At 44.8% G+C, this 17,991-nt stretch overlaps 1 protein-coding gene across 1 annotated transcript in view; it reads left to right on the top strand.

Moving 5' to 3' along the window:
• Positions 1–17,991, top strand: part of ARMC9 (armadillo repeat containing 9) — a 167,432-nt gene that overhangs the window by 99,257 nt on the left and 50,184 nt on the right. Inside the window, exons 17-18 of the mRNA XM_007942017.2 lie at positions 601–691; positions 6,503–6,558. Coding sequence (XP_007940208.1) covers positions 601–691; positions 6,503–6,558 — 147 coding nt within the window. The remainder of the gene's footprint in view (positions 1–600; positions 692–6,502; positions 6,559–17,991) is intronic.

Raw genomic sequence — 17,991 nt, 5'->3', positions numbered from 1 at the left:
AGCGACCCCTCCTTGGGTTTCCGAGGCAGTATCACTACAGAAGTAGGATTGCCCAACCTTCCTTCCGAGGAGTGGCTGGTGGGTTTGAACCGCCAGCCTTCTGGTTAGCAGTCAAGTGCTTTTAGCCACTATGCTACCAGAGCTCCATATCTAATATAATGACTATAATTCTCTTGATAGTTGTTTAAAGAAAGGTTTTTATTTGTTCATTTACTTCTCCAAACATGTGGTTTCATTTGTCAAAAACCATATTTGGTCTTGAAGTTCAGAAAGCAGTGTGCAACCAGAGGAAACCACCTCCCCAGCGACATACTGCCAGGACTACAGGGGAGCAGTCATGCAGTGAACTTGACTGGTGTTTGGTGGTGGTGTTTCTGACTGTATTGAGTTTAAATCATCAACCTAAAAGAAAAGCATTCCACTGTGAATTATTAAAAGAACCGAAGCAGGATGTTTAGTACTGGGCAAAGGCATTTTTATTGTGTGTATCCCTACCTTCCAAATAAGAAAGATTTTGGGGGCATTAGATGAAACTGCCCCATTGAAAAGTAGTTCCCTCAAAACAGAGATGTGACCTGTTTCTCTCTCCAACACCTCTAGGGCATGGAGGACATTCTCCGCTGCTTCATCAAAGAAGGCAACGCAGAAATGATTCGCCAGATAGAGTTCATCATCAAGCAGCTGAATTCTGGTCAGTGTAAGGCAGGAAGGCGTCCGGGCTCTAGCCTTTAACTCTCTCACGTTTGCCAGAACATACCTGGGACTTCCTTACAGGGTCTGTCACGTCTTCTGACTCATTCAAGAAGCCTCACTTGGGTGAGAGGAGCCGAGCTCTGTGGCTGGTAGGGTACGGTTAGATCCCATGGTAGATGCAGGTGAGCCCACCACAGAGGTTCGACCAGGTAGTCAAGGCCAGATTGTCCAAAGCTATAACAGTCTCTCATCACACTAGAGGCATGTTGTCAGCAGAAAGAATTCAAAGCCATTACAGAGCTCTTCTGTGACCCTAAGTTCTTTATGTGGACCATGCTCCTCCCCTCCTAGTTTCTGCCTACTGGTGAGGGTGCCTTCCCCAGGGTCCTGGGCTCAGACGATGGAACAGATGCCGGTCTTTCTAGTGACACGTAAAAATAACCAGTGGAAGAATAAACCCAAACCAGTAAAACTGAAAAACCAATAAAATGTTCCCTGGTAATGTGTGGGAGGGAACAAAGGGCTGGAGGGAAGCCAGACCTCTCCCGATCGAACCATGTAAATATTTTATGTAAGTTTTAAAAAATTACAAGAAGAACACTAAGCATGAAAAGTGATCAAGTGAGCCCAAACTGTTGATCACATTGGTAGCCTGACCTACACAGAGAAGTTAGTTCAAGTGGTTTTAAACTATGTTCTAACTCTACCCTGGTAGGATTTATAAATCCCAGGGGAAAAAAGGATGACAAGAAATTCTTGAACTTCATTTAACAGTTTAGTATGTTAAATAATAGCATTGGTATTATTTTGAAACTATTGTACATTATAGAGTACATTACATTAATGTCACTCGGAACCAAGATTGTCATCATTTAAGAAGGGACACAGATATAAAGTCAAAGAAATAAAAACTTGTAATCCTTGTGAATTGAAATAGCAGGGTGAAATCATGACTGCTCTCTTTGTTTCTTAACGCTCACTGACAAGACCTAGAGGAATTCACATCCTAGTGCCGAGCGCACTGATTCCATTTCCCACCAGAAAAGCCAATGCTCCTTCAAGTGGTGGCTGATTGTAGATGTGGGGTCAGAAAGGAACACAGTGGCCCAGGACTTCTGAGCATGCAGATAACAGGAAGCCCAGCAAGACCCTCCGGGATCGTCAGAAGGACCCAGGGCTGACCTAAAGGATGGGCTTGCAGTGGCCACAGTGAGACGATTCAGGCATCAGAAAGAGTAGCAGCTTCCCTGGGGTGAGACTCAGTAAATGTATAAACACGAAGGAGTTCACGGTGATGCTGAGAAAAGTTCATTGGTTACCTTTGTAGGAGTTAAGGCACCAAGCTGTTACTCTGGAAATTGATAGATAAATAAAGAGGGAAAATCAGGCACTGGCCCTGCCTCTCCTGTTTAGGTGGTTTTTTACCAGCTAATAACACAGAAGTCATGCCAGGAAACCATACCCTACAACCTGATGAAGTCATGGACCGAACCAATGAAAAGCAGTGCTGTTAAAACCATAGGTGGAAACTTGATGGTCAAGTTTATAATGAAGGAGTCACGTTTCTAACGCCTGAACCCACGGGTTACTCTCAGTATCTTGAAACATGGGGCAACCAGACACATGCCCATGGCTGTGACGACATAGGAAGTGTGAGATACCACCTACGAAGTATTCATGTCTAAAATACTGATTCAGCATCCAGTCAGACCCCACATCTGGTGAGCAGCTGACAGGAAACAGCCTCCCGTCTGTGAATAGCACCGTTCCATCAGCCTGCAGCCAGTGAGCAACTGGCTTTCAAAAGGATGTGGCCACTATATAGTCACCAATTTGAAATCTTTCATTTTCAAATATGTAAATGCTTTTTTTTGTTTTTAAAGAATCTTGGGCATTTTGGGTAGGCCTCCAACTACTCCTCCCCCAGTTAGTTCCCCAGTTTACAGGAGATAGAGGAGTTCCAAATTCTAAGTATTTAGAAAGTTTTAAGATCTTCAAGCACAAAAATCCAAGTATATTTTAGGAACTTAGCCTCAGGGTTGGGTCTGGCAGGACCCCAGCTGCCTGGTGAAACCTGAAGGGAAGTCTAGCCTCGTGAGGTTGACAAGCAGAGGTGAGCACCCAACAGCACTGGTGTTTGTCCACTGTCTGCAGCCCAGCACCCAGCTCCAGCCCTCAGTGAAGGGACCAGCAGACACTAGTCAATCACTGAGGAGAGGACGGGGAGGCCGGACAGGTCACTGGACAGGAGCAAGGCAGAGCCACCTTCATGAGCTGGACACTCAGGCCAGGAATGCTATTGGCAACTGCAGCGTCAGGCCTTTAGCTCATGGGGTGTGCCGTAACTCAGGAAACTGGGAGAGGGAGACGGGTTGATGTCCCAGGAACCCCAAAGAGGAGGAGCTGAGGTTTTTAAGGTACTTCAGTTCACAGGAAGGAACCCTGGTGGAGCAGTGGTTAAGCGCTCGGCTGTTAACTGTGAGGCTAGTGGTTCAAACCCAGTAGTTGCTCTGTAGGAGAAAGAAGTAGCAGTCTGCTTCCAGAAAGATTACAGCCTTGGAAACCCTGCAGGGAAGTTCTGTAGGGTCACTGTGAGTGGGAATCGACTTGAACAAGACTGGGTTATTCTGGGTGGTAGGAGAGTCTGAGCCAATAGGTGAAGAGGTAAGTGGGCAGGAGAGTGGGGCAGGGGAGGAAGAGAGAAAAGGGTGTGGCAGGCTAGTCTATGGCCTGCTCGGAATGCCTAAGCTGCATTTATAAAAAAGCATTTGCATGTTCGAAAATGAAAGATTTTGAATTGGTGAGTCTGTACCGGCCATGTTGTCTGGAAAGCTAGTAGCTTGTCTGCTGAAGGTGGAATGGAATGGTGCTGGTCACAGATGAGAGGGAATTGAATTAGGCGACTACGCTTCAGCCAAAACTCATCCTCACGTCCTCAAGGTAACTCCTTGACTAGGTGGTATTCCGTGACCACGTGTGGCCCCACAGTAGGAGTGGAAGTGTCCAAGCCCCAGTGAGCGGAACAGAAGGCAGTACCCTGCCGGCCTCAGTCCGATGAAGCCAGGGGTATCCTTCCCATCAGAGTGATGCTCCTGGCGCTGTGTGGAGGATGAAAGCATCCTGGCCGCCTCCTCTGAGCGGGGGCTCCTACCGACAGGCGACTTCGCTTTATCGTGCTTCCCAGATACCACATTTTTTACCAATTGCAGGTTTGTGGCAACCTTGTATTGAGCAAGGCCATCAGTGCTCTTTCTGACAGTGTGTGCTCACTTCGTGTCTATGTGCCACATTTTGGTAATTCTCACAATATTTCAAATGTTTTCAGAATGCTGTTACACACTGAATGGACTACAGTAGACTGTAAACATAACTTTTATATCAAACTCACTGCTGTCGAGTTGAACTCGACTCATAGTGACCCGTCCTTGGGTTTCTGAAGCGGTATCACTACGGAAGTAGATTGCCCACCCTTCTGAGGGTTTGAACCGCCAGCCTCCAGGTTAGCAGTCAAATGCCTTAGGCACTAGGCTACCAGAGTTCCTATAACTTTTATAGGTACCAGGAAACCAAAAAATTCTCGTTTCTCACTTTATCATGATATTTGCTTTACTGAGGTGGTCCGGAAGCACACCCGCACTGTCTGTGAGGTCTGCGTGTGTTCTTCTCTATACCCCACTTAGGAAAGCTCTGTTCATTCAAAGAATGCCAGCTAATAAACATAGGAGACATACTAGAGAGCCATCATTTCACAACCCTAATGCGGTCGTTGCAACGATGGGCTCAAGCAGAGAGAGGATTGTGAGGATGGCACAGAGCAGGCAGGGTCCCGTTCTGTTGTCCCCGGGGTCGCTGTGGCTGGTAGCCAACTTGATGGCACTAACAACAACAACAACAACGAAATAGTGGATCTAGCCAATGATCATCAATCACTGTTAAAACCATTAGGTGAAAATTTGATGGAGAAGTTTATGATGAAGGAATTTAATGTTTGATTACATTTAGAATGTATCTGTCGCCATCTTTATAAGTTTGGTGGGCAGTCTCTTCAAGGATGGCTTTTGGTTCCTTCTTTTCTTGTATTTTTCTGGTGGACTTCTTCTTTCAAGCTTTCTTTACGTTGATGTCATTCATTAAGAATGAGTGCTCAGAAGGAAGAAGCGGTAGGGATATTGGACTAAGTTGGGGCTCTGTCCTGGGATTCACAGTCCAGTCCAGTGAGTGAGAAAGACACCCAAACAAGTCCCTATGCATTCATTCATTAGGCAAACATTGATCATCTAAACATGGTGAGAGCTTTCAGAGTTTCCAGTGAAATGCTGAGTGTGTTCAGTGGAAGGAGAGATTGGTTGTCAGGGAGGGGATCAGGGAAGTCTTTGTGAAAGAAAAAGTACCCATCTCTGTATAATGCCTGCTGTGTGCCAGCCCTGTGCTGGGTGCTGTGATAAAACGCTGCCAACAATCCTAACAAGTAGGCGGTATGATCCTCATTTTACAGATGAGGTTTGTTGTTGTTGTTAGGTGCCATCGAGTTGGTTCCGACTCATCATGACCCTGTGTGCATCAGAACGGAGCCCTGCCTGGTCCAGAGGCATCCTCACGATCATTGCTGTGTGTGAGCCCTTCGTCGCAGCCACTGTGTCGACCCATCTCATTGAGAGTCTTCCTCTTTTTATCTGGCCCTCTGCTTACCAAGCATGATCATCTTTGACTGGTCCCTCCTGACAACAGGTCCAGAGTTCATGAGATAAACTCTTGCCATCCTCTCACTTTTGAGGAGCATTCTGACTGTACTTCTTCCAAAACAGAGTTGTTTGTTCTTCTGGCAGTCCATGGTGTAGTCAGTATTCTTCACCAACACAATTAAAAGGCATCTGTTCTTCTTCAGTCTTTTTATTCATTGGCCAGCTTTCACATGCATATGAAACAATGAAAATACCATGGTCTATGTCAGGTGCATTTTAGTCCTCAAGGTGACATCTTTGCTTTTTAACACTTTAAAGAAGTCTTTTGCAGCAGATTTGTGGACCACTTAATTTTCTTTATCCCTTGTGAACTTTTAAGACCTAGCAATGAACCATGGGAGCTGTTAGGAAATCTGCATGCCATAACCTTTACCCTTGGCCCCACATGAAAAACCATAGATTTACAAATAGAGTCAGTTTTGGATGTCAACTCTGCCACTCACTGGCAGTCTGGCCAGGAAGCAAGTCCCTTATCCTCTCTGCATCTATTCACTGTCTATAAAATGAGGATAATCTTTGCAAGGATTGAGTGAAATAACACATATGGCAGTATCTAGCACAAAGCCTAGTGTTAAATATTTGTCTACTTTCTTTCCCCTAAACCAAAAAGCCAAACCCATTGTCGTAGAGTCAATTCCAACTCAGGGTGACACTGTGGCATAGAGTAGAACTGCCCCATAGGGTTTCCAAGGCTGTAATCATTATGGAAATGTGGAGCAGCTGGTGGATTCCACCTGCTGATCTCTCAGTTAGCAGGTAGGTGCTTAAATATCGTGCCACCAGGCTCCTTATTTTGCCCTAAGTTCCTCCTAAATTATATGTTGGCTTCTCATTGTTCATATGCTGCTAGAGATGAGTTCTCATAAAATGGAAAGACTTATTTGAAATCGCTTATGTGGCTATGATGACCATCAAATTATGACTAAAATGGGACCAAGAACACAGTTGTTTAGATGTAACTTAATTCTCATTAGCATGTTTATATGTCTCTGCAGGGGCTGGAGGATTTTGCTGACAGATTCCCACTGTGTTCACAGTTACTCATTGATTTTTTTTTTCCCCTTTAGAAGAGCTACTGGATGATGTTCTTGAATCTGATGATGATGAAGATGAAGACGATGAAGTAAGTTGGAGGCTCTTGTGATACCACTCCTACCAAGTCTCTGAGTGTCTCTTCCTGGCCTTGGAAGTTAGTTTAGAAATGGAGGTTCTAATTTGGCTACATTGTTTCCCACAGTGCTGTGGGTCGGCCCAAGCTCAGCGGGGTGGTAGTTTTGCTGGCCTCACATTGGGGTCTCATGTGACTGCTTTCAGTGGCCAAGCTGGTGTCTCATCCTCCAGGGCCACTCTCCGTGTGGCCTCTGGTCATTCAGTAGTCTAGCTCAGCAGTGGGCTCCAAGGAGAAGTGAAAGCTTCCAGTCCTCTTCTGGGCTCAGAAGTCTTAGAATCTCACTTCTGTTACATTCTGGTCAAAGTATATCATAAGAAGGGCACAGATTGGAGGATAGAAATGGATTCCATCTTGGGATAGATACCACAGCAAGAGTGTATGGAGACAGGAGGAGTGTCGGCGGCTGTGTTTGATGACGTATCCGTCACACCTAGAATGGGTTCCTTACATGCAGCTCAGAGGTACTGCGTTCTTAGTCATTTGGATTCTATGGGAAGTTGAAAGCTAACAGTTCTCAACCTGAGTGTTTTGCTTTAAAGGGGCACAACCCTCAGTGAGCCTTTGCCTGCCTTCCTTGTGGAGGAAATGCTGGGCACGTAGGCTCAAGGTGAGAATCTCTAGGGGAGGGATCCTGGATTTGGTTCAGAGGTGCCTGAACCAAACCCTTGACTTTGGTGTTTACACTCTGTTGAAAGGGGTTTTCTCAGCTGTGAATCCCACTTCCCTGAGTTTTTAGAGCATGAAGGTCCAGAAGTTAATATGCGTGAGTCCCTGTGAAGCGGTGTAAAGCGGGTGGCATTTGGAATGTAGACGGATTATCAGATGACAGTCTTGTTTGTTGCCACACATGCAATCCTCTCTGGTTCGTGGGGCATTAGTCCAGAAACGAATGCTGGAAGATGTGCTTTTACCTGGAATTGTAGTCTGTTAGTTTTAACATGTATGTAACAGTCAGGGTTGTGTTCATTGGATGGTACCAGCTGGGGAAGATGGTTCCTTTATGAGTCTCTGCGTCAAAAGGGACCAAGGAGAAGGGGACGGTGTTGAGATCTGTGAAGCGGTGACGCCTCAGCCAGCGGCCTCCTGCCTGCCGTTTTCTTCATGGGCTGTAGGTGGAAGCAGAGGGTATTCTAGCTCCCTCCTTCTGCAGGGTCTGAAGAGAGCAGCAGCTCACCTCCAGGGGGGCTCTTCACCGCCATCCGTCCTACCCAGGCCCTCAGTTCTCAAAGGTGGCTCCAGAGAAGGGAGGAGACCATCCTAAGTTCATGCAGAGAGCTGATGGCTGTAGGATCTGGGTTAAAACAGGAGTCAGCAGACTTTCTCTGTAAAAGGGCAGATGGTAAATATTTCAGGCTTTGTTGTTATTGCTGTTGCTGTTGTTAGTTACCCTTGAATTGGTTCCAACTCATGGCAACCCCATGGACAACAGAGCAAAACACCACCTGGTGCTGCACCAGCCTCACAGGCCTTGCTGTGCTCGAGCCCATCATTGCAGCCACGGTGTTGGTGCATCTCGGTGAGGGTCCTCCCCTTTTTCACTTTACCAAGCATGATACCCCTTTCCAGGGACGGGTCCCTGCTGACAACATGTCCAAAGTAGGAGAAATGAAATCTGGGCATTCTTGCTTCAAAGGAGCATTCTGGCTGCACTTTTTCCAAGACAGATTTGTTCATTCTTCTGGCAAAAGAAAAAAAACCCACCAAATTGTCTGCCATCAAGGCGTTTCCAACTCAGCAACCTTCATTGGGTTTCCGAGGCTGTAAATCTTTACAGAAGTAGATCGCCCAGTCTTTCTTCCACAGAGCAACTGGTGGGTTTGAACTGCTTACCTTCTAGTTAGCAGTCAAGTCTCTTATCCACTACGCCACCAGAGCTCCGTGGTATTTTCAATATTCTTAGCCAACACTATAATTCAAACGCATGAATCCTTCTTCCTTATTCATTGTCCAGCTTTCACATGCATATCAGGCAATTGAAAATACCATGCCCTGGGTCAGGTGCACCTTGGTCTTCAAAGTGACATCTTTGCCTTTTAATACTTTAAAGAGGTCTTGGCAGCAGATTTGCAGAGTGCAATCCATTGTTTGGTTTCTTGACTGCTGCTTCCATGTGTTGACTGTGGATCCACATAACTTAAAACCTTGACACCTTTAATCTTTTCTCTGTCTATCATGATGTTGCTGATTGGTTGGTCCAGTTGTGAGGATTTTTGTTTTCATTATGTTTCATTATCCATACTAGCATAGTGCCTCAGGCACTTGACTGCTAACCAGAAGGTTGGTGGTTCAAACCCACTAGGCACTCCTCAGAAGGAAGGTTGGGCAATCTACTTCCGTAGTGATACCGCCTCAGAAACCCAAGGAGGGGTAGCTATGAGTCGGGTCTGACTCAACGGCATATAACAACAACAACAACACCACTAAAGGCTATAGTCTTTGATCTTTATTGGTAAGTGTTTCAAGTTCTCTTCACTTTTAGTAAGCAAGGTTGTGTCGTCTGCATATAGCATGTTGTTAATAGGTCTTCCAACCTGATGCCATGTTCTTCTTCAGATAGTCCAACTTCTCAGATTATTTGCTCAGCATACAGATTGAATAAGTATGGTGAAAGGCTGCAACTCTGACGTACAACCTTCCTGATTTTAAACCATGCAATATCTCCTTGTTCTCTTTGAACAGATGCCTCTTGGTCTATGTACAAGTTCCTCATGAGCACAATTAAGTGTTCTGGAATTCCCATTATTCACAATAATCCATAACTTGTAAACATCTTTCTGGTATTCTTTGCTTTCAACCAAGATCATCTGACATTAGCAATGATACCTTTGTCCTATGCCCTCTTCTGAATCTGGTTTGACTTTCTAGCAGTTCCCTATTGATGTACTGCTGCAACCATTTGAATTATCTTCAGCAAAATTTTACGTGTGTGTGATGTTAATGATATCGTTCAATAATTTCTGCATCCATTGGATCACCTTTCTTTGGAATGAGCACAAATGTGGATCTCTTCCAGTTGGTTGGCCGGGTAGCTGTCTTCCAAATTTCTTGACGAAACGAGTGATTGCCTCCAGTATTGCATCCATTTGTTGAAACATCTCAGTGGATATTCTGTCAGTTCCTGGAGCCTTGTTTTTCCCCAGTACCATCAGTGAGGCTTGGATGTCTTCCTTCAATACCATTGGTTCTTGATTGGTTATATGCTCACTCCTGAAATGGTTGAAAGTTGACGAATTCTTTTTGTTACAATTCTATGTATTCCTTTCATCTTCTTTGGATGCTTACTGCATCGTTCGATATTTTGCCCACAGAATTCTTCAGGATTGCAACTTGAAGCTTGAGAAATGCCAAGTGTATTCTTCCCTCTTTGTTTTCTAGCTCCAGGTCTTTGCATATTTCATTATAATACTTGTAGGCCATACAGTCTGTATTTCCACTACTCAATGCCATTTTTTGTAGCACAGAGCAGCCATAGGCAATACATAAAGAGTGAGTGTGGCTGTTTGCTAATACAACTTTATTTATGGACACTAAAATTTGAATTCCATATACTTTTCACATTTCATATTCTTCTTTTGATTTTTTTTTTTCAACGATTTAAAAATATATAAACTCTTCTTAGCTCATGGACCCTACAAAACCAAGTGCCAGACTAGGTTGGGCCTAGGAACCACAGTTTGCTAACCACATAGATAAAACCCAGCCAACTCCTCATGACGATAACAGGACACATTTTTGCCTGCTGTAGATTATATTTTGAACTACTGTTTTAATTCTGATAACTTTTTGTCATTGTGTCTAAAAGTGTCTGTGATGATCCCTTTTTCTTCTTCTTCCCATGTTGTCCCTATGTTTTTGTATCATCAGGAAAATTCCTACAATTCAACTGTTCTGGTTAATTATGAGAATTCAACTTTGGTCAATTTTCGTATAGAAGCAATTGTAGTCTGATGTGAATGAACAGGTACAGAGGTCATCCTTCAATTTTTTGGACTTTCTCCATTCTGTGTAACAATTTTTTAGGAGGGTGGTGTTTGAAAATATTAGTTGTGATAACTCCAGTTTTCAGAAGACTCCTAGGAGAGGAGGTGGTGGTGGTGTGCCGTTGACTCTATCCCAACTTATAGCAATCCTATAGGACCGGGAAGAACTGCCCCTTAGGGTTTTCAAGACTGTAACCTACATGGAAGCAGCCTGCCTCCTCATTCTCCTAGGGAGTGACGAGGGTGTTTGAACTGCTGACCTTTTGGTTGGCAGCCAAGTGCTTGACCACGGCACCACCAGAGCTCCTTAGAAGAGGTTTAGTAGAGGGTTATAAGGAAAGGAGCTGTCATTTGGGGCCACAGCGTCACTGTTTCTGTGATGAACTCAGGTCAGCAGACCTGGGTTTTCTGTCCCCGATGGCCCTTTTACAGAAGGTGAGGGCCCTGGGCAGGACTGGTCATCTCCGCGTTGTTCTGAGCTTCCACAAAGGGCATGTGTTACTTCTACAATTTTCTTGTAAAATTTGGGGGGAGGGACATGAAGAAAATGATAGATACTTAAGCTAAAGGAAGATTTCTGAAAATTAGTTAAGCAGTAGCTCTGACCTTGGCCTATGGATGCCACTTCCTCTGATGACAACTTCCAAGGGAACAGCAGAATTCTTTTCCAGTGTTAGAGTCGTACCTCTTTTATTGCTTAGCCATGTAAAATGCTATTTTTAAAAGTTTGATAGTTAGTCGTGAAACGCAATAGTGAGCCACAGTTTTCAGCAGGTTGCTTAGTGACGCCAAACGCAGCAAGGCTCTCCTGGGGTGGGGCCTAGGCTGGGGTTTGTGCTGGCCTTGCCTTGCACCCAGCTAAGATTGCTCTCCCAGCTTCAGCCGTTGGTCTTGCTGAGGCTAAAGGCGAGTTCAAGAGTATCCCCCAGGTGCACAATCTAGTTTCCTCTCTGATTTCTGAAAAATGTTGATGACTGATTCTAATACATTCAAGCTCATGTAGTTATATGTGAAAATGCATATATTTATGTACCAGATTAAAAAATTTAACGTATGTTTTGACTTGTAAACTCTCTAGGATATAGCGTCAAACAAAAAAATATGATTCTATATCAGAAAAAAACAAACATATAAACACACCTCCCTATGAATGATTATGTACTTAGGGCTTCATGTAGCAGAAAGGTGTGGAAAGCTACACCCTTTCTGTTGACATTGGAAACGGCAAGGGGGAGATAGGGGTTAGGAAGTGTAGGTGAGAGGTGAGGAGAGGCCTTGATGATCCACAAGACCAAGGGCTGCAGATGCATCATGAGAGGTGAGAAGCGAGGAAGGCCCCTGGGTTTAGTGCACAGAGGCCAGGTAGACGGATGGGGGGAACCCAACCCAGAGCAAGTGGGAAGGGAGGAAATGGAGCTGCCAAGGACAGGTAGCTCTTTGCACAGATGTGGCCGTGAGTAGAAGAGGGAGAGGATGGTGGCTGGAGGGGAGTGTTTTTGTTTGTTGGTTTGTTTTAAGATGAGAGAGACCCAAGCACGTTACAGTGCTGAGGGGAAGGGTCCAGTCAAAGGGTGAGGTGGAACGTTCAAGATCGGAGAAGAGGGGGTGGCATCAGAAGAAGACGCGTGGTTCCGTTATCTCCTAACTTGCTTCTTTTACTCTCTTGGCTCCAAGGCCTCCAACTCACTTAAACCTTCAGAGAATTAAGACTGTCATTAGGAAAGCTCAGATGATACACCCAGTTGAGTGGACACATGGTGCCTGTGACATGTCTCACGTAACGCTTTGAAGAATGGGCAAGCTCCTACAGTTCACTTTACTATGAAACATGGGTAACAGGTTACAGAAGGAAGGGCTGATGGTAAGTCAGCGGACCCAGGAGCCCCGTTTACAGTGTTCTCACCCCGCTGGCTCATGTTTCCTTTTCACATATGAAGGCGAGGTGCCTTATGTCCAGCTCACAAGTGGCTTTTTAAGTGGAGATGAAAGGCCTTCCTGTTCTATTCTGGAAGACTGACTTGAAGACAACTATTCTTCCTTCTTAACGAAACAGGTGTGAGTGCCAGGTGAGGTCAGCTATGGATGTTTGCTTGCTGGTTGCCATGTCAGTGATGATCACGCTCAGCAATTCCATTCCACACCAACATCTCAAAAACAAGAGTCAGCTCTTAGTTTATTCAGCTATTGTTTGAGTGCCCTGAAATAATATTAGTCTAGGAAATAACAGGGAAGGGAAAGAAATGAACTCTGAAAGAGTGCCTGTGGTTTAAAGCCCTCTAAGAGTTTGAAGTCTAGTGGACGGGATAATAACAGTGATGGCAGTAGCAGCACACAGTGTCCCTATGCGCCAGGCACTACTCTAGGTGCTTTGCTTACAATCCCTCATCTGAACCTCATGACAGCCATGGGACAGGTGCCATCATTATTCTCATGATGAGGAACCTATAAGGAAAGAGATCCCTTACAGGCTCACATAGCTGATGAGTAAGTGATGGAGCTGGGATTCAAACCCAAGCAGTGTAGCTCAACAGTCCATGCTCTTAACCATTACACCAAAAACAAATGAACAAACCCATTGCCACCAAGTGGATTCCAACTCATGGTGAACCAATGTGTTGCAGAGTGGAACTGCTCCATAGGGTTTTCTTGGCTATAATATTCCCAGAAGCAGGTCACCATCCTTCCTCCCAAGGTGCCCCTGGGTAGGTTCAAACCACCAACTCTTAGGTTAGCAGTCAAGCTCAAACCGTTTGTGCCAGCCGGGAACCTTTTAACCATCACACAGGTGTTTATACACAAAAAACAATGAGCAAATACTAGAAAATAAATATGCAGCGACAGCCTCCTAAATGGGACAGAAACGAGAAGTATGGCAGAAATTCAAAGTCATCAGAGCATACTGGAAGGTGACTGTCCCGAGCAGGACTTTGTCCAGCCTGGGGTGAAAAGTAACTAGAACGATCGAAGCAGAGAAGGATGTAGTTGGGAAAGTAGGAGCGGCATCTTCCAGGGAGACGGCAGAGCGTACCCTCCCATTTCTCCGTCCCGCACTCCAGCCCCTCCCGAGAAGTCCCCGGTGCCAGCCCAGTGTGTGTGTGCGTGCTCACACTCTGTTCTTTATTCTCATAGACTGTTACAGGATACACACAGTACATCCATACATGTGCGCACACACTGACCTGGGGCTTTATCGATACAGTGCTCTGTAAAATGGCATTAGGTGAGGCGATAGATACAGATATGGATAAAGGTAAGGGCGTATTTGTGTCCATTCCAAAGAAAGGTGATCCAACAGAATGCAGAAATTCTCAAACAATATTATTTATGTCACACACAAGTAAAATTTGATGAAGGTAATTCACAAACGGTTGCAGCTGTACATCGACAGAAACTGCTAGATATTCAAGCCCGACTCACTAGACGTAGAACAAGAGATATCATTGCCGATGTCAGATGAATCTTGGTTGCAAACAGAGAATGCTAGAAAGATGTGTAGCTGTGTCTTATTGACGATGCAAAGGCATTCAGCTGTATGGATCATGACAATTATGGATAACATTGAGAAGAATAGTAATCCCGGAAGCCTTCATTGTTCTCATGAGGAACCTGTACGTAGACTAAGAGGCAGTCGTCAGAACAGCACAAGGGGATACTGAATGGCTTAAAATCAGGAAAGTGTGTGTCAAAGTTGTATCCTTTCACCATATTTATTCCATCTGTATGCTGCGTAAATAATCTGAGAAATTGGACAATATGAAGAAGAACACAGCACCATGATTCGAGGAAGACTCATTAACAACCTATGATATGCAGATGACACAACCTTGTTTGCTGAAAGTGAAGACACCTTGAAGCACTTACTGATGAAGATTAAAGACTGTAGCCTTTAATATGGATTATACCTCAAAATAGAAAATTAATTTTTTAAAAAGTCCTCACAACTGGACCAATGAGCAACGTCATTATAAACGGAGAAGAGATTCAAATTGTCGAGAGTCCATTTTACTTGGATCCACAGTGGATGCCATAGAAGCGCAGTCAGGAATCAAATGACGTATTGCATGGGGCAAGTTTGCCGCAAAAGAGTGTTAAAGAGAAGTCATTTTGAGGACTAAGGTGCACCTGACGCAAACCGTTATTTTCATTTGCTCCATACACATGTGAAAGCTGGACAGTGAGTAAGGGTGGTCACAGAAGAATTGATCGTTTGAGTTAGGATGTCGGGGAAGAATGTTGAGGGGAGTATCGGAAGGACAAACAAATCTGTCTTGGAAGATGTACGGCCAGAATGCTCCTTAGAAGTAAGGATGGTGAGACTTTGTCTCACATACTTTGGACATGTGATCAGCAGGGACCAGTTCCTGGAGAAGGACGTCAGCAAACAAGGGGAAGGCCCTCAGTGAGATGGACGGACACGGTGGCCGCAGCGGGGGTCAAGCAGACCAATGGTCGTGAGGCTGTGCAGGGCCGGGCCGCGCTTCCCCTCGCTGTGCAGAGGGCCACGTACTTGAGTCTGAATAACCAGTTTGTCTGTCAATCACCTTTCAAGTAAAAACAATTCTCGAAGAGTGTAGCCGGTTCAGCTTGTAGTGTGAATGGTTTCCGCATAGCTTTTCCTTGAGGCGGTCATCACACTGTGGAATCGAGCAGAACTGCTTTACCTGCACTTCCTGTTCTATCACATAGGATGTTTGAAAACACAGGCCTCGAGGGTTGGGGTTTGATAAAGAGGATAATTTCTGCTGCTTTATCAGCACACTGTTCCCCGAAGCCCACTTGCTGTAACCCTCTGTCCATCTCTCCATCCAGCCGTCTTCTGTGTGGCTCTCTGTGTCTGCCTGTCTTGTGTCTCTCGCTCTGTCTTCTGTCCATCTGTCTGTCCTCTGCTTCCATCTATCTTTTCTCTCTGTATCTATCTTCTGTCTCTGTGTCTACTTATCTCCATATCATCCTTGTATCTATTTGTCTCCTGTTTATCCATCATCATCTCTCTCTGTCTTCTGTCCATCCATCTGTCATCTGTCTCTGTGCCATCTGTCCATCTATCTATCATCTCTTTCTCTCTCATCTCTCTCTATATATCCATCCGTCTCTCCATCCACCCATCCATCTCTCTCTTCTGGTGACACTGCTTTGATTTGTGCCAAAGCACCAGTGGCCTCCCCACACCCGCTTTTGCCCCATCAGTGCAGATGTCAATACACTTGTCCCAGCTTAAACAGTGAGAATCAATAAAGGTGTTCAACACTTCACGTATTTCGGCCAGCACCACTGTGTTTTGTTGCCAGACTTTCACGTGAAAGATCTCTGATGATCAGTTACTGCTGACACTGGGCGAGTGCAGGCAAAACGGCAAGTCCAGGCTTAATTCTGCTGATGAGACATTAACTCAGCATTCGTGTTTGCAGCTCCATCTTTAATTTGACAAGCTGCTGTTTTGTTCTCGAGTGGCACTACTGTGATTTCGTTTGCTGATTCTCCACCCAGCAGGCACCCAGCCATGGCAGCTGTACCCGGCTAGGGTGAGTTCCTCCAGCCTGGCAACACAAAAACCCACCCTGTTAAGGTCTTCAGTGGCTTTGTTTTTTCATAGCTTTGTGGAGGGAGTAGTTTTAGATTTACAAAAAAGACGGTGCAGAGAGTTCTGTGTTCCCTTCACCCAGCTCCACTTCAATTTCTACTTTGAAAAGTTAAAACACGTTTTTGGTTTTTAACTTTTAAAGAACCATCAGGTCTGTGTTTAAAATATGCAACTCCTTTTTTTTTTTTTTAAATTCTGAATGAATGGTCTTAAAATGGCACCGTGACTTATATAACCAGTTAGCACTATAAATACTATTCAAGTATGATCTGTTGTATAAGACAGTAAGATAAATCATCAACACCTGTAACACTGAGGAGCTCTGGTAGCGTAGTGCCTAAGGCATTTGACTGCTAACCAGGAGGCTGGTGGCTCAAACCCACCAGGCACTCTTCAGAAGGAAGACTGGGCAATCTACTTCCATGGTGATATTGCCTCAGAAACCCAAGGAGGGGTCACTGTGAGTCGAAGTTGACTTGACGGCAGTGAGTTTGGATTGGTTTTTGATTATAACACTGAGGGAAAGATAACTTTTGTCTTATTTTTTTTAATTTGCCTTTTTTCCCACCTTCTTTGGAATAGATTGCACCTTCAGGGAGTCAGAGAACTCTCTAGTAGGTCAGTTCCATCTTTTTCAACGTCTTCCTGTACAGACAGCTGTGCATTGAGAAAGTGAGTTCTCTGCGATCCCTTTTTTAGGGCAATCATCCATCCTTAAAAATAAGAAAAAAATAAAGTGTTTTTAAATTTTTAGAATAAATTATTTTTAAATTGTGAGACAATAGCCATTTCAGAGAAAATTTTTAGAATTAAAAAGTTAGAAAAATTGTAAAAATATTACTGCAAAATGAAGCAGTAAGTGTACCTCCTAGTAGTATTTCCCCATAGGAGCAAGGAGAACTTTAGGATTTCCAAATAATAATTTATTGGGGTCACTGTGAGTTAGAACAACTCAACAGCACCTAACAGCAACATCAGTTGTGGTAAATATAACCAAAGACTGCTAGTAAGAGCACAGTAGCAGGGTGTGCTACGGACGAACAGAGCTACCCTCTGAAAATACACACATTGATGCCCTAAACCTTATCCTGTACCCTAGGAGCCCTGTGGCACAGTGATTAAGCGGAAGGATTGGCAGTTGGAGCCCACCAGCCACTCTGTAGGAGGAAGATATGACAGTCTGCCTCCGTAAAGATTATCACCTTGAAAGCCCCACGGGCAGTTCTACTCTGAATCAAAATGGACTCCACAGCAATGGGTGTGTCTTTAAAAAAAAACCAAACCCATTGCCATCGAGGTGATTCTGAGTTAGCAACCTGACAGAACCCACTACAACTGTCTCAGAGGTTTCCAAGGCTGTAATCGTTACAGGAGCAGACTTCCACAGCTTTCTCCCATGTAGCAGCTGGTGGGTTCGAATTGATGGCCTTTCAGGTATGGCCAAGTGCTTGACCACCGTGACGTCAGGGCTCCTCTGCTTATGTCTTTGTCCACCTAAAACTGATTTTTTGTGTAGTATGAGGAAGTGATTCAGTTTCACGATTTTCTCTTAGAAATGTCCTGGCATCTCGTTCGTTGACACGCCCGCCCTTTTCCCGCTGACCTGCAGGGCCCTGCCATTGTGTGTCAGGCATGTGGGTGACTGTCTGCCTGTCTCTGAGCTCTCCATTGTGTCCCATTGCTCTGTGTGACCTTTCTGTGCCAGAACTGCAATGTCGTAACTGTGGTGGCTTCGCAGTAAGTCGTGATATTCAGGGGCAATGGTGATATTTGGCTTTCTTGGCTCTCCATAAACGTTTTCACCAATTAAAAAAAAAAAAAAAA

The sequence above is a fragment of the Orycteropus afer genome, unplaced genomic scaffold (genome assembly GCF_000298275.1).
Source record: "Orycteropus afer afer isolate SDZICR_OR568_19922 unplaced genomic scaffold, OryAfe1.0 scaffold00006, whole genome shotgun sequence".
NCBI classification, from domain to species: Eukaryota; Metazoa; Chordata; class Mammalia; order Tubulidentata; family Orycteropodidae; genus Orycteropus; species Orycteropus afer.
This window is presented reverse-complemented; position numbering and strand designations above follow the sequence as displayed.